Genomic DNA, 19,864 nt, shown 5'->3' on the forward strand with positions numbered 1-19,864 from the left:
CATAAAAATTGTAACCAATAAAGGCAAAGGAAGTTCTATTGTCACACCAATTTGATCATGGAACACATTATATCCGACTGAAACCATTCTGTGGCTTTGACTGCTCGAATAGGAAATCGTCATTGGACCTAGATTCTGTGGCTCTCTTGCAAATTATTTCTTGGCAACTGCTCATTACCGAATGCTTCACTTGATGGGAAATTGGATAACTGAACTTGTACTCTGCCAGTTATCATCGCATCTATCATGATCAATACAATTAGAAGAACCATGAACACTCATCGTGCCAGTAGATTCCTAATGCAAGTAAGAAGGATCTTTATTGTCTGTCTAATGCTGCAACTATGATTGCTTGCTGTGTTGTAACACTGATGAATCTTCTCAGGTAAAGCCTATATTTCTGCAAAACAACATAAAAAGGTGAGAAAGTTCATATCAAATTCATTTCTGCTGAGTCTTCTAAGGTAAAAGCATTAATCTACACACCAATGTTTAACCAGTGTTGTAGTCACAAACACCATGCCTAATCCCCTTCATTACAAGCTTGGTGCTGACAACACTGGAATTCATTAAGAGAAAGAAATTATATTAAATCATTCCAAAACTCAAATATATTTCTCAAATTTACCAATCCTTTTAAGTTAACAGGCAATAACGAAAAAGAAAAGATGGGAAAGTTCATTCATTCCACAAAAAATTTCAAACGAGAAAGGGTTGGAAGGCAACAAAAACAAATGAATAACATTAATTGAATAAAAAAAGGATTAATGCTTACTTATTACAGGCAGATCATTTCAAGAACCCCAAGCTCAAGAAGCTTAAACACGTCCATATATGGCATATTAACAGCACTAATAACCAAATCATATCTTAATTAATCTCTTCCTTTTCATATGAAAATGGCGGATGATTTTATATGCTATTGCAACCTATTTTTTATATGCTTTTGTAATTAATTTTTTTTATAAATTTTTTAAGATTGAATTTCAATACTCCTCTCTAAATTGTGTTTATTAGATTATTTTACCCATCTATTATTGTTTTGAATCTTAAACGGGATATTGACGGATGTTTGAAATCATCAAACATAGTGATAAAGTTCAATTTGTCAACGAGCTATAATTGTTATATATTTTTTTATGTTCATGTTGATGATATTTATCCTTCATCGTCGACGATTGTATTTGTTTGTATTTATCATTTGTCGGAATTTTTTGATCCAATTTTAACTCTTTCTTTATATGATCCTATTTTATTTTTAAATGATTAATATGAATTAAGAACAAGGGTTGTTATTTCATAGGTTGGCAATGAAAAAATTTATTTATGTTTATCTATTTGAATGTCATTTATTATATTTAAATAACTTTAAACATTAATCCCTAACCTCTATACTATAAATCTTAAAATTTATGACCTTACAACCCATTTGGTTCACGGATTTCTTCATTCCTGGGAGGAATTTTTTTTCCTGGATTAAGATACCCATGTTTGGATAGACCATATTCCCAAGTGAGGGTAAAAACTAAATACCAACAGTAGTTTTTTTGTTCTGTTTAACTGGGAATCCAAATACCATGTCTCCCTTAGGTATTTGTTTATTCTCGTCCTCTGTTGGCTAAAATACCCTTCTCCCCGTTAGCTTGGTTCTGGCTGAAACAAAATTTCTTCTTCTTCAATTTGGCAAGAGTTGCGAAGATCTGTCCATTATTTCTCCAACGAACTTCTTTTGTGGTGCTCTAGCTCTATCTGCTAATATGTTGCTAGGTTTGTCTCTCTCTCTCTCTCTCCCTATTTGTAGTTTTTGTTCCTCCCCAGTAGTACTATTAAATCCACGCGTTTCTATTATTCAAATGTTACTCCTCCATCTTTGTCTTCTAAATTATGTCTTGTCTAGCACTCGATCTTGAACTGGGCTTTGATGGGTCTTTGGTTTCGAGTTTAGTTATTTCGTTTGATTCATCGACTTGATGGTTGAATTTGAAAACTGGGTTTTCATGGTCTAGGGAAACAATTGTTTGCTTCTTTTCATGGTCTAGGGAAACAAAGGTTTAGGTTTATTTTGAATTATTTTCATTAAGCGTAACTAATCATTTTTCTCAGTGGTTCTTTTGAGTTATTTTCCTAGTATCATGTACTATCCTTCCATTATTTAGTGGGTTTTTTTGGGGGGGTAAATGGAGGTCTTGATACATCATCTGGATGGAATTTAGGAGGTTGATAAGTCTTGGTTGAGCCCTGTTCTCTCCATTGTTGCATTTACATCATAACTTGGTTTCTGATAATTGTCTGTTAGAAAGCAAAGTTAATTCTTGGGTGAAAAACTGTAGTTGCAATTCTTGTTCAATAGTTACACGGTTCCCTCGCTACAATGACCCATTGAAGGTATGAAGCTGTAATACTTCGTTCTACCATTATCTTCTTTTTTTCTTTTCCTTGTGTATGGGGTTCAAGTATCAATTGTTGAATTTTCTCCATTTCTTTTTGCAGCTTGTAGAAACAAGAAAGTGGCGTTGTGGAGAGTGGGCCAATTGCTTCACATTGTATTGTCGTGCTTTTGGCTATGACTCTCGTCTGGTTAGTCATTTATATGACAATTCAATCTCCAAATCCAACTGACTAAAACACAACTCTTTCTATCGTTAAAAAGAATATGGTTAAGCTAATTTATAATAAGAAAGAAATTTGTTCCGACTGCTGTACTTGCAATATATATGGACCTGGAATTGTTATTCTTTCGATCTGAAGCTTTTGATGACATGATATCTGTAATATCTAGTCCACTAAATAGAAGGATTTGGAAATTCAGTGAAGATAAACCTTTTATTTGATATTAGGACAATGTTTGACCTGGATTATTTTGATTCTGTATTATCTGCCAAACAAAGAACATGTTCAAGATAGATTTAAAGAATTTTGAAATGGTATGTTTGTTTATGTATAATATTTTGATATCTTTGACATTGTAAATGAAACCCATTTTTAGCTTTATAACTGAGTGGTTCACTGGTTCATTTGCTGATAATTGTATTGTAATACCCCAAATTTTGACCAGTGACTAAAATGTAAGTTTTGAAAGTATAATTGCTAAAGTATAAACTTTGAAAATTTTAGGACCCAAAATTTGTAATTTTTAAAAGTTATATATATTTTATGCATGTAAATGAAAAGTTTGGATTAAAACAGAGATTTTAGTGGGGATCATATTTTTGGTACGAAAATTGTGATAAAAGTTATAAAGCAGTAAATTTCGGTATTGAAATCATATAATCGGAACGAACCAAAATTTTATGAAAATTTGAAGGATGATATAAAATGGTTGGAAATATTATTTTCATATTTTCGATCAGAGAAATTTGGCTCAGAACAGTGCAATTTTTCAGATTTGACCAAACAAATGGAATTTTAGTGACTAAAATGCAATTTTTGAAAATTGCATGGTCAATTTTGAAAGTCAAAGTCAAGTTGTATCATCTTTGACCAAGGAATATTTTAAAAGAAGATAATACAATGACATTTGGTAATTTTCAAGATTTATTAAGGGCAATTTTGGTATTTGGTCCAAAAAGGAATAAAAAAATTCATTTAATTAGTTTTAAAGGTTAATAATTAGAGATATTTTTTTGAGAACCATCGTGAAACTCTTCTCTCTTCTCCAGCTAGCTGCTGAAACCCATAGACAAGGTGAGTCAATTTGTTTTCTTCTATTTTTGATCAAATTTGGTGAGTTTTGGGATTAAATTGTGAAATAGAAAATTGTTCTATCATATTTTCTCTACAAGATGGTATAATTATTTCTTGGTTTCATGCTTAAATGTGAAAATGGGTATTTATGGTGGATGAAGGGGAAGTGTGATTTTTATGATTTAAGATTAATTCTTGATATTAGAAGTGTTGTAAGAATTGAAGAATAACCAAGGATGCAAATTAATGAAAACAGTTTAGATATTCGAATTTGGCAGTGAGTTTGAAAATTCACCAGAAATTCTATAAAAATTATTTGGAGGTGATTTTTATATATTATGTTCATATATCAATCTAGTTTTGTTTGAAATAAACGGAGATCAATTTCAATGTGTATAAAAAAAAGATATGAATTTTTAACTGAGGAAATGTCAGAAAAACGGGCAGTATATTCTGCACAAAACAGATTCTGTTGGCCAACTTTGAAAATTCACCATAAATTGTACAGAATGAATTAGAAGGATTTATTTATATGGATAGATTTTTATTTGAGTCTAGTTTTCAATGGAAGAAACGGAATTAAATTCCAGTGTGTATATCAACACAGAATACTGATTCTTTAAAGGTAGTGCAAGTTGTTTGAATATGGAAAGTTTAGAATTTAAGTTGAAATGAAGTAGAAGATGAAGAGTAATGTTTAAATGTTGAGTATATTTTTTTTATACTTGGAATTTAAGTTAAATGGCAAGAGACCATTTTGAATAAATTGGGAATGTTGAGAAGAATTCTAAAAGAATTCATTTTAATGGTTAGATGGTGGAATTCGAAAGGTTCCAAAACTTTGGGGACGTGTTTGCAAGTTCTTAAATGAAGAAGTATTATTTGGTTATTTTATTCAAGTGCTGGAACTTTAGTAATTAATGTACAATTATCATAATGGTGAAGGACCATTATGAATTAAAGAAAGAAATTATAATATGAAATATACTTTAAAATAGATTTTTTTAAAGTTAGAACAAGAGTATTTTCAAAGAAACAATTTTTTACGGAAATTTCAGTAAAGTAAATGTTTTCAATTTGATGTGACATCTTTGACTAGTATATTGAGACATATACGGGTTAAGGGTGTTACATTTATTTGTATCAGAGCTACAGATTTAGCCGATTCTCGACCTAAACCGAGCCTATAATATGTCAAAAATATGCACATGCCACTAGGATGTCGAAATTACTGATATGGTATGGTATGATGATTTTATTTATGATGATGCTCCTTACTAATGTAAATTTGTGCTTTTGTTTAGATGTCGGGTTCGGAAGGCATAAGACAGACCACCGAACAAGATGTTCCCGAGGGAACTGGTAGTGGGAGTAGTAACGAAGTAGAGCACGTACCTCAACGTCAGGGAGAACATGTACATCAAGGAGTACCCGTTCCAGATCAGGGAACTTTCTTACAAGCTCTAGAGGCTATACTGGCTCGATATCAGCCGGCAGCAACACCTCCTCTTCCTCCGCCTCCACCTCCTCCTCCAGTTCCAAGAATATCGGTTCCGAAAGAATTAAAAAGTTTAGGAGCTGTATAATTTAAAGGTGAAGCAAATGAAGGGCCAGTGGTGGCAGACATGTGGCTGAATGATGTAAAAATAATGTTGGACATTCTTCATTGTACGGAGGATGAGAGATTGGGGGAGTAGTTTCATTGTTACGAGGTCAGACTCGTATATGGTGGACGAACGTGATGACACGTGTTCCTCCAGATCATATCACATGGCAATTTTTCTTAGAAACATTTCAGAAGAAATATATCGGAGAACAATTTATTACTCAGATGAAACATGATTTCTTTAATCTGATCCATGGTGGTAAATCTGTTTACGAGTATGAATGTGAGTTTAATAAACTTGCTCGATATGCCTCAGAGATGGTTCCCACTGAGAGAGATATATGTCAGAAATTTATTCGAGGTCTCCATCCCAGACTCAAAGAACTTTTATTGGCTGCGAACTTAACCACTTTTCAAGAAGTGGTGAACAAAGTAAAAGATTTGGAAATGACGCAAAATGAGAATTTTCTAATAGAGCGGAGACGACAATCTAAAAGATCAGGAGCATCATTCTCATCTCAATCTAAAAGAGGTCGAGATTCAGGTTATCAGCACCAGAGTAAATCCAAAGTTGGTGCACCTAGTCGCAGAGGATCCGAGGCTAAGGAAAAAGGGCGTCAGGTACAGACAATGACTACAGGAGCTGGCAGACCAGCTCAATCTCAAGGACAACACCCATTATGTCCACGGTGTGGAAAGTATCATTCTAGTGAATGTAGAGCGGGATCAGGAGTTTGTTTTCATTGTGGAGACCCAGGTCATTATATCAGAGACTGTTCAATGGCAGGAAAGAGATCTTTTCAAACAGAGCGATCAGTGGTAATGCCTCTGAGAGGTGGTCGAGGTAGAGGTAGAGGTAGAGGGAGGGGATATTCAGAGACAACCTCTCAGTCTGATGTTCGTGCTCTAGCGAGAATTTACAATATCAAGACTAATGAGGATCGTGACGATCCAGAGATCATAGCAGGTACTTTCTATCTTTATGATGAGCCTACATTTGTTTTGATTGATCCGGGTTCTACGCGTTTCTATGTTAGTTCGAAATTAGTTAAAAATAAGAATATTCCATTAGAACCCATCAATAGTGATATGATAGTTATAAATCCACTGGGTCATAGTGCTAGAGTTACAAGGATTAGCAGAAATTGTCCACTAAAGATTCAAGGGGTTATATTCCCAGCGAATCTTTTGGAGTTACCGTTTGACGAGTTTGAGATTATATTGGGCATGGATTGGTTATCTCGGCATTATGGTTGGGTAGATTGTCGCATGAAGCGATTATTTATAAAAGATGCAGAGGGTAACGCGATAATAGTAATTGGAGAAAAAGCGGGGTCTTTGCCTAATGTAATATCAGCCTTTACGACAATGAAAATGATGGAAAAAGGTTGCAAAGCTTTCTTAGCAAATGTGCTCGATACCCGGACATCTGAAATTCGATTAGAGAATATTCTGACAGTTCGAGAATTTTCAGATGTATTTCATGATAATTTACCCGAATTACCTCCTGATCGAGAAGTGGAGTTTAAAATTGAAGTTTTCCCGGGTACATCTCCTATTTCAATGGCTCCATATAGGATGGCTCCAACGGAACTCAGAGAACTAAAGGCGCAATTATAGGAGCTATTAGATCGAGGTTTTATTAGACAGAGTGTATCTCCTTGGGGTGCACCAGTACTTTTTGTTAAAAAGAAAGATGGCTCGATGCGATTATGTATAGATTATCGTAAACTGAATAAGGTGACGGTGAAGAATAAATACCCTCTTCCGAGGATCGATGATCTGTTTGATCAGCTCAATGGTGCTTTAGTATTTTCGAAAATTGATCTTCGATCAGGGTATCATTAGCTAAAGATAAAATAGGAAGATATTCCAAAGACGATTTTCAAAACTCGATATGGTCATTATGAGTTTGTTATGATGTCGTTTGGACTAACCAATGCTCTAGCAGCATTTATGGATTTGATGAATCGAGTCTTTCAGCCGTATTTGGATCAATTTGTGGTTGTGTTCATTGATGATATTTTGATGTATTCTAAGACTATGGAAGAGCACGACACACATCTCCGTATCGTACTTCAGACATTACGAGATAAAAAGTTATATGCTAAATTATCAAAATGTGAATTTTGGCTGTCAGAGGTCGCCTTTCTGGGTCACGTGATTTCAGCAGAAGAAATTAGAGTGGATCCTAAGAAAATACAAGCGGTAGTGGAGTGGAAACCTCCGAAAAATGTTTCTGAAGTCTGAAGTTTCTTGGGGTTAGCTGGATATTATCGGAGATTTGTGAAGAATTTTTCAATAATTGCATCTCCACTTACCAAACTACTTCGAAAGGATGTACCATTCGTTTGGAATGAAAAGTGTCAAGAAAGTTTTGAGAAGCTTAAAAAGATTCTGACTGAGGCACCGGTATTAGTACAACCAGAGTTAGGAAAAGATTATGTAATCTACAGTGATGCATTCCATAATGGTTTGGGATGTGTTTTAATGCAAGAAGGTAAAGTGGTAGCCTATGCTTCAAGGCAGTTAAAGACTCACGAACGGAATTATCCGTCACATGATTTGGAGCTAGCAGCTGTAGTGTTTGCTCTGAAAATATGGCGCCACTATTTATATGGTGAGCGATGCTATATTTATACAGATCATAAGAGTTTAAAATATTTGCTCACTCAGAAAGGGTTAAATCTAAGACAAAGAAGATGGATTGAGCTTCTCAAAGACTATGATGTGATTATTGATTATCATCATGGGAAGGCTAATGTGGTAGCTGACGCACTTAGCCGAAAAACCTTTGCTGCTATGAAAGCGTTAGATGCACGACTATCAATGGAAGATGATGATGCATTAATTACAGAATTGAGATTGAGACCTACCCTATTGGATCGTATCAAGGATCTTCAGAATAAAGATAAGAAGTGTTTAGATAGAATGGAGCAAGCAAAGAAAGGGAAATGATAGATTTTGAAATTAAGCCTTATGGATGTTTGTATTATCAGAATCAAATTTGCATACCCGATGACGAAGAACTGAAGAAAGATCTTCTTTCTAAAGCTCATTATAGTCCTTTGATTATGCATCCAGGAGGAAACAAAATGTATCAAGATTTAAAGAGTCGGTATTGGTGGGCAGGTATGAAAAGAGCTATCACTGAGTTTGTTTCTAAATGTCTAACCTGTCAGCAGGTAAAAGCAGAACACCAAGTACCTTCGGGGTTGTTGCAACCTATCTCAATTCCTCGATGGAAATGGGAACGAGTTACCATGGATTTTGTGACAGGTTTACCCTTGACACCCAGTAAGAAAGATTCTATCTGGGTGATAGTGGATAGATTGACACCCAGTATGTTGAGTTATATATTAGAGAAATAGTACGACTTCATGGAGTACCCATTTTGATAGTTTCCGATAGAGATCCGAGATTCACTTCGAGATTTTGGAAGTCTTTGCATGAGGCATTGGGAACCATACTAAATTTCAGCACATCTTATCATCCTCAGACAGATGGTCAATCTGAAAGAACTATTCAGATACTTGAAGACATGCTAAGGGCGTGTGTTATTGATTTTAAAGGATCGTGGGAAAAGTATTTACCTTTAGCAGAGTTTGCTTATAATAACAGTTATCAATCAAGTATCAAAATGGCTCCTTTTAAAGCATTGTATAGAAGAAAATGTCGAACACCACTGAATTGGTACGAATTAAAAGATCGAGATATAATTGGTCCAGATCTAATTAAGGAGATAGAAGACAAAGTGAAAGTAATCCAAGACAATCTCAAGATAGCAGCTGATAGACAGAAATCTTATATTGATTTAAAAAGAAAAGAGATTGAATATCAAGTGGGTGATAAGGTATTTCTTAAGGTGTCACATTGGAAAAAGATTCTAAGATTTGGACGAAAAAGGAAATTGAGTCCAAGATTTATCGGGCCATACGAGATTGTAAAGAGAGTTGGACCAGTAGCTTATCAGTTGGCGTTACCTCCAGAGATGGACAAGATTCATAATGTATTTCATGTATCGATGCTTCGAAGATATCGATTAGATTCTTCACATGTAGTTACACGGGAGGAAATTGAGATTCAGCCAGATTTATCATATGAAGAGGAACCAGTAAAGATTTTAGCACATGAAGTCAAAGAACTAAGAAATAAGACGATTCCATTAGTGAAAGTTCTTTGGCGGAACCATAAAGTTGAGGAAGCAACTTGGGAACGAGAAGAAGACATGAAGAAAAAGTTTCCTCATCTATTTAATTCAGGTATGTAAATACATATGGAAAATTCGAGGACGAATTTTATTTAAGGGGGAGGAATTGTAATACCCCAAATTTTGACCAGTGACTAAAATGTAAGTTTTGAAAGTATAGTAGCTAAAGTATAAACTTTGAAAAGTTTAGGACCCAAAATTTTGTAATTTTTAAAAGTTATATATATTTTATGCCTGTAAATGAAAAGTTTGGATTAAACAGAGATTTTAGTGGGGATCATATTTTTGGTACGAGAATTGTGATAAAAGTTATAAAGCAGTAAATTTCGGTATTGAAATCAGATAATCGGAACGAAACGGAATTTTATGAAAATTTGAAGAATGTTATAAAATGGTTGGAAATATTATTTTCATATTTTTTATCAGAGAAATTTGGCTCAGAACAGTGCAATTTTTCAGATTTGACCAAACAAATGGAATTTTAGTGACTAAAATGCAATTTTTGAAATTTGCATGGTCAATTTCGAAAGTCAAAGTCAAGTTGTATCATCCTTGACCAAGGAATATTTTAAAAGAAGATAATACAATGGCATTTGGTAATTTTCAAGATTTATTAAGGGCAATTTTGGTATTTGGTCCAAAAAGGAACAAAAAAATCATTTAATTAGTTTTAAAGGTTAATAATTAGAGATATTTTTTTGAGAACCATCGTGAAACTCTTCTCTCTTCTCCAGCTAGCTGCTGAAACCCATAGACAAGGTGAGTCAATTTGTTTTCTTCTATTTTTGATCAAATTTGGTGAGTTTTGGGATTAAATTGTGAAATAGGAAATTGTTCTATCCTATTTTCTCTACAAGATGGTATAATTATTTATTGGTTTCATGCTTAAATGTGAAAATGAGTATTTATGGTGGATGAAGGGGAAGTGTGATTTTTATGATTTAAGATCAATTCTTGATATTAGAAGTGTTGTAAGAATTGAAGAAGAACCAAGGATGCAAATTAATGAAAACAGTTTAGATATTCGAATTTGGCAGTGAGTTTGAAAATTCACCAGAAATTCTATAAAAATTATTTGGAGGTGATTTTTATATATTATGTTCATATATCAATATAGTTTTGTTTAAAATAATCGGAGATCAATTTAAATGTGTATAAAAAAAAGATATGAATTTTTAACTGAGGAAAGGTCAGAAAAACGGGCAGTATATTCTGCACAAAACAGATTCTGTTGGCCAACTTTGAAAATTCACCATAAATTGTACAGAATGAATTAGAAGGAGTTATTTATATGGATAGATTTTTATTCGGGTCTAGTTTTCAATGGAAGAAACGTAATTAAATTCCAGTGTGTATATCAACACAGAATACTGATTATTTAAAGGTAGTGCAAGTTGTTTGAATATGGAAATTTTAGAATTTAAGTTGAAATGAAGTAGAAGATGAAGAGTAATGTTTAAATGTTGAGTATATTTTTTTATACTTGGAATTTAAGTTAAATGGCAAGAGACCATTTTGAATAAATTGGGAATGTTGAGAAGAATTCTAAAAGAATTCATTTTAATGGTTAGATGGTGGAATTCGAAAGGTTCCAAAACTTTGGGGACTTGTTTGCAAGTTCTTAAATGAAGAAGTATTATTTGGTTATTTTATTCAAGTGGTGGAACTGTATTAATTAATGTACAATTATCATAATGGTGAAGGACCATTATGAATTAAAGGAAAAGCTGAGTTGAATAGTAGGAAGAATTTAAAATATGTGGTTAGATTTTATAATTCGTAAAAGTTGAAGAATTATGCTGAAAATAATTATTTATGGAATTGAATAAGTGTTTCGATAAGTTTGAAGTTATAATGGAGTTATGAGTTTGGTTGTTATCGATTTTATTATATAGATTTTCAAATGTTAAAACGAGCTTATATTAGTACGATACTAATATGTAGTTCGAACAATTTTTGTGTTATAATTTGGTATTGTCAGACTACGTTAAATCTAGCAATCCGAACGGTTCGAAAGGAAAGGACAAAGCTCGTGACTAGGATTATTATATACAAGTTCTGTAGTGAGGCAAAGGTGAGTGCAGTTATTTATTTAATTATTTTGATCGAGGACGACTTGCGATAAGTCAACCTCATTCCAATTTACAGTATGATTTATAAAGTTTATAAAGATTATTTTTATAATATTTTATATCAGTTTTATGAATAATTTAGGGTATGAACTGTCCAAGCATGATATTTTGATTATGGATTTAATTATGACACATGAGCCCATTGTATGTATAATGAGAATTATGGGTACACTTGGCATGCCATTAGTTGAGTATTATCAGCTTTGGTACATTCATGTATCAATGTTATCATATCAGCTTTGGTACATTCGTGTATCAATGTTATCCTATCAGCTTTGGTACATTCGTGTATCAATGTCCAGCACCGTTGGTGCTTATTCAGGTTATGATGGCACTGAAGTGCATCATATCTCAATATCAGTTACGATTTACATCATGTTGTGCATAGTGCACACCTTACTCGCGTATCTTATGTTCTTATAAATATGCATTGGGCTATGAAAATGAATATGCAAGTTGTGAATGATTTTCAGTTGACAGAAAGCATGATGTGCTTATTTTATTAGATATGATTTATCAGAATTTTCATGAGTTCATGATTTAAAAAGAAATTTCAGGTTTCAGTGAAGAAATCGACTTGGATAAGTTGGTTTGTCAGTTTAATGTTTTAAGTTGAATTATTTTATTTACGTTTATGATAAATTTCAGATTTTACTCACCCTAGATTATTACTGCCTCACTAAGTTATACTTAGCGCGTGATGATTTTCATGCGTAGGTTCTAATAAGGATAAGTACGATCAGTAAGGAGCTATCAGAGCATCTTTTGGAAAGACATACATATCATCAGTATCAGTAAGACATCTATGATGTTTCTTTTGACTTATAGTGGCATATATAATTATGTCAATAGTTTCTAATTATCGTATTTATTTTAAATAAATTGTAATAGTAAACTAGAACTATTTTAGTTTATTTTACTTAGTTTAGTTTTATTGGTAACTATGCATGACAATAATTTATTACATTATTATGTTTTTAAAAGGTTTTATGAAAAGACATGGTTTAGTAAAATTACTGAATAAATAATGAATTTATTTTCCTGTAATAAAGAAAGAAATTATAATCTGAAATATACTTTAAAATATATTTTTTTAAAGTTAGAACAAGAGCAATTTCAAAGAAACAAATTTTTACATAAATTTCAGTAAAGTAAATGTTTTCAGTTTGATGTGACATCTTTGACTAGTATATTGAGACATATACGGGTTAAGGGTGTTACATGTATAAATTGAAGTTATTGATTTTGCAATATATGAAATCAATATTTATGGTGGCACGAAATGTATCTAGAATTGTGTACTTCAACAGCAAATGCGTGCATAGTTGCATACATTTTAATTAGCTCTAGCTGTTTAAAGATGACATTCCATGGGACTTTGGATAATTTGCTTGCTTGAGATGATGTTTTATTTGCACCAAAACACCACTGAATTGGTACGAATTAAAAGATCGAGATATAATTGGTCCAGATCTAATTAAGGAGATGGAAGACAAAGTGAAAGTAATCCAAGACAATCTTAAGATAGCAGCTGATAGACAGAAATCTTATGATGATTTAAAAAGAAAAGAGATTGAATATCAAGTGGGTGATAAGGTATTTCTTAAGGTGTCACCTTGGAAAAAGATTCTGAGATTTGGACGAAAAGCGAAATTGAGTCCAAGATTTATCGGGCCATACGAGATTGTAAAGAGAGTTGGACCAGTAGCTTATCAGTTGGCGTTACCTCCAGAGATGGACAAGATTCATAATGTATTTCATGTATCGATGCTTCGAAGATATCGATCAGATTCTTCACATGTAGTTACACGGGAGGAAATTGAGATTCAGCCAGATTTATCATATGAAGAGGAACCAGTAAAGATTTTAGCACATGAAGTCAAAGAACTAAGAAATAAGACGATTACATTAGTAAATGTTCTTTGGCGGAACCATAAAGTTGAGGAAGCAACTTGGGAACGAGAAGAAGACATGAAGAAAAAGTTTCCTCATCTATTTAATTCAGGTATGTAAATACATATGGAAAATTCGAGGACGAATTTTATTTAAGGGGGGAGGAATTGTAATACCCCAAATTTTGACCAGTGACTAAAATGTAAGTTTTGAAAGTATAGTAGCTAAAGTATAAACTTTGAAAAGTTTAGGACCCAAAATTTGTAATTTTTAAAAGTTATATATATTTTATGCCTGTAAATGAAAAGTTTGGATTAAACAGAGATTTTAGTGGGGATCATATTTTTGGTACGGGAATTGTGATAAAAGTTATAAAGCAGTAAATTTCGGTATTGAAATCAGATAATCGGAACGAACCGGAATTTTATGAAAATTTGAAGAATGTTATAAAATGGTTGGAAATATTATTTTCATATTTTTGATCAGAGAAATTTGGCTCAGAACAGTGCAATTTTTCAGATTTGACCAAACAAATGGAATTTTAGTGACTAAAATGCAATTTTTGAAATTTGCATGGTCAATTTCGAAAGTCAAAGTCAAGTTGTATCATCTTTGACCAAGGAATATTTTAAAAGAAGATAATACAATGGCATTTGGTAATTTTCAAGATTTATTAAGGGCAATTTTGGTATTTGGTCCAAAAAGGAATAAAAAATCATTTAATTAGTTTTAAAGGTTAATAATTAGAGATATTTTTTTGAGAACCATCGTGAAACTCTTCTCTCTTCTCCAACTAGCTGCTGAAACCCATAGACAAGGTGAGTCAATTTGTTTTCTTCTATTTTTGATCAAATTTGGTGAGTTTTGGGATTAAATTGTGAAATAGGAAATTGTTCTATCCTATTTTCTCTACAAGATGGTATAATTATTTATTGGTTTCATGCTTAAATGTGAAAATGAGTATTTATGGTGGATGAAGGGGAAGTGTGATTTTTATGATTTAAGATCAATTCTTGATATTAGAAGTGTTGTAAGAATTGAAGAAGAACCAATGATGCAAATTAATGAAAACAGTTTAGATATTCGAATTTGGCAGTGAGTTTGAAAATTCACCAGAAATTCTATAAAAATTATTTGGAGGTGATTTTTATATATTATGTTCATATATCAATCTAGTTTTGTTTAAAATAAACGGAGATCAATTTCAATGTGTATAAAAAAAGATATGAATTTTTAACTGAGGAAATGTCAGAAAAACGGGCAGTATATTCTGCACAAAACAGATTCTGTTGGCCAACTTTGAAAATTCACCATAAATTGTACAGAATGAATTAGAAGGAGTTATTTATATGGATAGATTTTTATTCGAGTCTAGTTTTCAATGGAAGAAACGGAATTAAATTCCAGTGTGTATATCAACACAGAATACTGATTATTTAAAGGTAGTGCAAGTTGTTTGAATATGGAAATTTTAGAATTTAAGTTGAAATGAAGTAGAAGATGAAGAGTAATGTTTAAATGTTGAGTATATTTTTTTATACTTGGAATTTAAGTTAAATGGCAAGAGACCATTTTGAATAAATTGGGAATGTTGAGAAGAATTCTAAAAGAATTCATTTTAATGGTTAGATGGTGGAATTCGAAAGGTTCCAAAACTTTGGGGACTTGTTTGCAAGTTCTTAAATGAAGAAGTATTATTTGGTTATTTTATTCAAGTGTTGGAACTTTAGTAATTAATGTACAATTATCATAATGGTGAAGGACCATTATGAATTAAAGGAAAAGTTGAGTTGAATAGTAGGAAGAATTTAAAATATGTGGTTAGATTTTATAATTCGTAAAAGTTGAAGAATTATGCTGAAAATAATTATTTATGGAATTGAATAAGTGTTTCGATAAGTTTGAAGTTATAATGGAGTTATGAGTTTGGTTGTTATCGATTTTATTATATAGATTTTCAAATGTTAAAACGAGCTTATATTAGTACGATACTAATATGTAGTTCGAACAATTTTTGTGTTATAATTTGGTATTGTCAGACTACGTTAAATCTAGCAATCCGAACGGTTCGAAAGGAAAGGACAAAGCTCGTGACTAGGATTATTATATACAAGTTCTGTAGTGAGGCAAAGGTGAGTGCAGTTATTTATTTAATTATTTTGATCGAGGACGACTTGCGATAAGTCAACCTCATTCCAATTTACAGTATGATTTATAAAGTTTATAAAGATTATTTTTATAATATTTTATATCAGTTTTATGAATGATTTAGGGTATGAACTGTCCAAGCATGATATTTTGATTATGGATTTAATTATGACACATGAGCCCATTGTATGTATAATGAGAATTATGGGTACACTTGGCATGCCATTAGTTGAGTATTATCAGCTTTGGTACATTCATGTATCAATGTTATCATATCAGCTTTGGTACATTCGTGTATCAATGTTATCCTATCAGCTTTGGTACATTCGTGTATCAATGTCCAGCACCGTTGGTGCTTATTCAGGTTATGATGGCACTGAAGTGCATCATATCTCAATATCAGTTATGATTTACATCATGTTGTGCATAGTGCACACCTTACTCGCGTATCTTATGTTCTTATAAATATGCATTGGGCTATGAAAATGAATATGCAAGTTGTGAATGATTTTCAGTTGACAGAAAGCATGATGTGCTTATTTTATTAGATATGATTTATCAGAATTTTCATGAGTTCATGATTTAAAAAGAAATTTCAGGTTTCAGTGAAGAAATCGACTTGGATAAGTTGGTTTGTCAGTTTAATGTTTTAAGTTGAATTATTTTATTTACGTTTATGATAAATTTCAGATTTTACTCACCCTAGATTATTACTGCCTCACTAAGTTATACTTAGCGCGTGATGATTTTCATGCGTAGGTTCTAATAAGGATAAGTACGATCAGTAAGGAGCTATCAGAGCATCTTTTGGAAAGACATACATATCATCAGTATCAGTAAGACATCTATGATGTTTCTTTTGACTTATAGTGGCATGTATAATTATGTCAATAGTTTCTAATTATCGTATTTATTTTAAATAAATTGTAATAGTAAACTAGAACTATTTTAGTTTATTTTACTTAGTTTAGTTTTATTGGTAACTATGCATGACAATAATTTATTACATTATTATGTTTTTAAAAGGTTTTATGAAAAGACATGGTTTAGTAAAATTACTGAATAAATAATGAATTTATTTTCCTGTAATAAAGAAAGAAATTATAATCTGAAATATACTTTAAAATAGATTTTTTTAAAGTTAGAACAAGAGTAATTTCAAAGAAACAAATTTTTACATAAATTTCAGTAAACTAAATGTTTTCAGTTTGATGTGACATCTTTGACTAGTATATTGAGACATATACGGGTTAAGGGTGTTACATGTATAAATTGAAGTTATTGATTTTGCAATATATGAAATCAATATTTATGGTGGCACGAAATGTATCTAGAATTGTGTACTTCAACAGCAAATGCGTGCATAGTTGCATATATTTTAATTAGCTCTAGCTGTTTAAAGATGACATTCCATGGGACTTCGGATAATTTGCTTGCTTGAGATGATGTTTTATTTGCACCAACTCTTCGTTTTCAGGTCCTTGATTTTATAGACCATGTTTGGACAGAGTGCTATTCAGAAGCCCTGAGAAGGTAAAAAAACCCCAAATTGATGCCTTTTAATCTTCAATTGGGAAGGATCCCTATTATGTAGCAAAGAGGCTAAACTATGTGGTCATTTCACAAATTAATTATTCATTCATTTTTGTACAGGTGGATGCATCTTGATCCTTGTGAAGCAATCTATGACATACCGCTATTATATGAAAAAGGGTACTCTAATTTGTGTTATTATCCATTTTTCAGGAAAAAAATCTTTTTTTTTTGTTTTGATACTACAGTTATAGTAAATGCTTCTTTTCTACAAATGGAAAAAGAAATTAAATTATGTAATTGCTATTGCAGAAGATGGAGTTTATGATGTCACTAAATGTTACACACAGAATTGGAATGAAGTAATTATGATAAAAAATAGCACTTTATTGCCTCTAATGCTTATTTCTTCTTATTCTTAGTATTGTTTATCTATGCATTGTTATGAAGAAACATGATTCCCTTCCCCAAACTCATCTTTTTGTTCATTACCATTTTTTTAGGTTTTGTCTCGACGAACCATTACCAGAGAGTCCTCTCTGGTGTCTGCTCTCACTTCAATGACCAAAGAATGCCGAAGTAACTTTACATCTCAAATTCTTTCAGTATTGGAAGACCGTGACAGAATTGAAAGGGAAGCTCTATACAGAGATTTACTTTCTACTGATGATGCTCTGATCTCTTTACATGGGAGGCAAAGTGGGGATAAGCAATGGCGCATTGCAAGATCAGAATTTGGGACTGACTCTCTGAGTTCATCTGCTTGTGAAGTTCGCATATGAAGAGACAAGCACGTCACAAAAATCTATAATGCTTTTTCTTCTATACTTTATAAGTTTGTTGAAGAATATGTAATTACTTCAAAAGGTGTTGAAGTTCTTAAGATTCTTAGAGAAACCGTTGTAGATCTCAAGAAATTACTGTATAAAAAATGAGAGCTTCTTTAAAGTCAAACTCAATTGTTGGCACATCATTGTTGCATCGGTTGTTGCCCTCCTTTAAGGAATTTCTTAATGCTCTTTCACTGAAGAGTTTTTTGTGTATATAATATAGCCAACATATATGATTAAGTTTAGAATGTCATGGCTATTATCTTTTGTAAGTCTGAACATTGTTGTTGCTTTTGATGGTTAATGTTATACTTATTTTTGTTCTGTAAGCTAAACAAAGAACGTAAGCTTATCTCTTATCCTTCAGTTTGCACTTTTACTTTTCATTTTGACTTTAGAACATTGTTGTTGCTTCCCAGTGTTTCTCATAAATGTTGCATCGTAATGGGTATCCAGAATACCACATGTTTTGTGTTCATCTAGCCCTGTCTACAAAATATAATGAATCTGTTGTGTTGTAATAAAAATGGTCTTGCAAAGTCAATAGGTTGCTGCTCGATATTGGATGCTGAGTTATGGGGTATTTTATAAAAGTTTGAAGCTTCCATGGGAAGTTTAACTCCATACTTGTAAGATATTTCTGTTCAATGTTAGAATAACTAAGTGGACAAGATAAGACTATCCCTTAATTATGTTCCGAACACCTATTTACTTCTCAATTTAATTATTTATACCGGGTTGATCCTTATTCCATGTAAGCCTGGTGTAAATTGTTTTACTATATTGGGATAGCAGGGCATTCGTAAAAAAGAGATTAATTATTACCTCGGCAATGTTAAAAATAAAATTGGGAATGGTTGCTAATGCCCTGCTCCAAACATGGACAAAAGATTCAACAGTCAAATTTTCGAATCGAACTTCAATCTTCGGGAATTCCAAATCCACTCTGCGACACCACAAACTAGAGCAAATTTTAAACAACAATGAAGACCACTCTAGGGGAGAATAATAATAACAACCTCAATCAAGAACTTCAAAATAAAATGCTGAAATTATTGAATGAATAAATATAAATTTTAGCTTTTGTTCTGATTTTAAAAAATGTTTAAATTATAAAATTTAGCTTTTGTTATCTTTAGGAGTAAAATGGTTCATCTATTAAAATTTTCATATGCTTATTTAGTTAAATCATGATGTAAAATTTTAATATATTTTTAGATAATTAATGTAAAAAATAATATTATTTATAATTAAATAATACATTATATATTTACTCTTTTATTCTACCCATTTATCTTTTAAATTTTATAAAAAAATTATATATAAATTTTATTAAAAAGTATATAAATTTAAAATAATAAAGTAATATATTTTTATGCTTTTTTATATGAATATTTTAATTTAAATATTTAGAATTCCACTTGTTAACACATATAGCACAAGGACAATTTAGTAAAATATACATTCTAGTAATCTCATATTCCTTCAACCAAACACTGTAATCATACATTCATGCCAAACAAACCAAACACAGTAATGTAACATTCCCAGTAATCATATTCCCTGGTAATCTTACATTCCCACTAGTAATCTTACATTCCGTGAACCAAACACACCCTTAATCTCTAAATATGATACACGAGAACCTCAAAATCCAATCGATGCATAATTATTTTTCTTAAATATAATACATATACAAAACATGTATTTTCCCCCTCTCCCTTAGCCCACCAAAAATGAACAAATGAAAACCCATGTGTCAACCCTTAAATATAAAACATCCACAGTACTCCATGTATTCTCTTTTTATAAATAGTTATAGATTAGA

General features: G+C 31.9%; 1 protein-coding gene across 1 annotated transcript; it reads left to right on the forward strand.

Annotated features, from left to right (window-relative positions):
- Positions 1–1,757: 1,757 nt before the first annotated feature.
- Positions 1,758–17,988, forward strand: LOC120149730 (peptide-N(4)-(N-acetyl-beta-glucosaminyl)asparagine amidase-like). The gene is made up of 6 exons (XM_039162448.1): positions 1,758–1,767; positions 2,297–2,385; positions 2,491–2,577; positions 17,151–17,206; positions 17,327–17,502; positions 17,813–17,988. The coding sequence occupies exons 1-6, from the start codon at positions 1,758–1,760 to the stop codon at positions 17,986–17,988; spliced, it is 594 nt and encodes a 197-aa protein (XP_039018379.1).
- The last annotated feature ends 1,876 nt before the right edge of the window (positions 17,989–19,864 follow it).

The sequence above is a fragment of the Hibiscus syriacus genome, unplaced genomic scaffold, assembly GCF_006381635.1.
Source record: "Hibiscus syriacus cultivar Baekdansim isolate YM2019G1 unplaced genomic scaffold, ASM638163v2 tig00111008_pilon, whole genome shotgun sequence".
NCBI lineage: Eukaryota > Viridiplantae > Streptophyta > Magnoliopsida > Malvales > Malvaceae > Hibiscus > Hibiscus syriacus.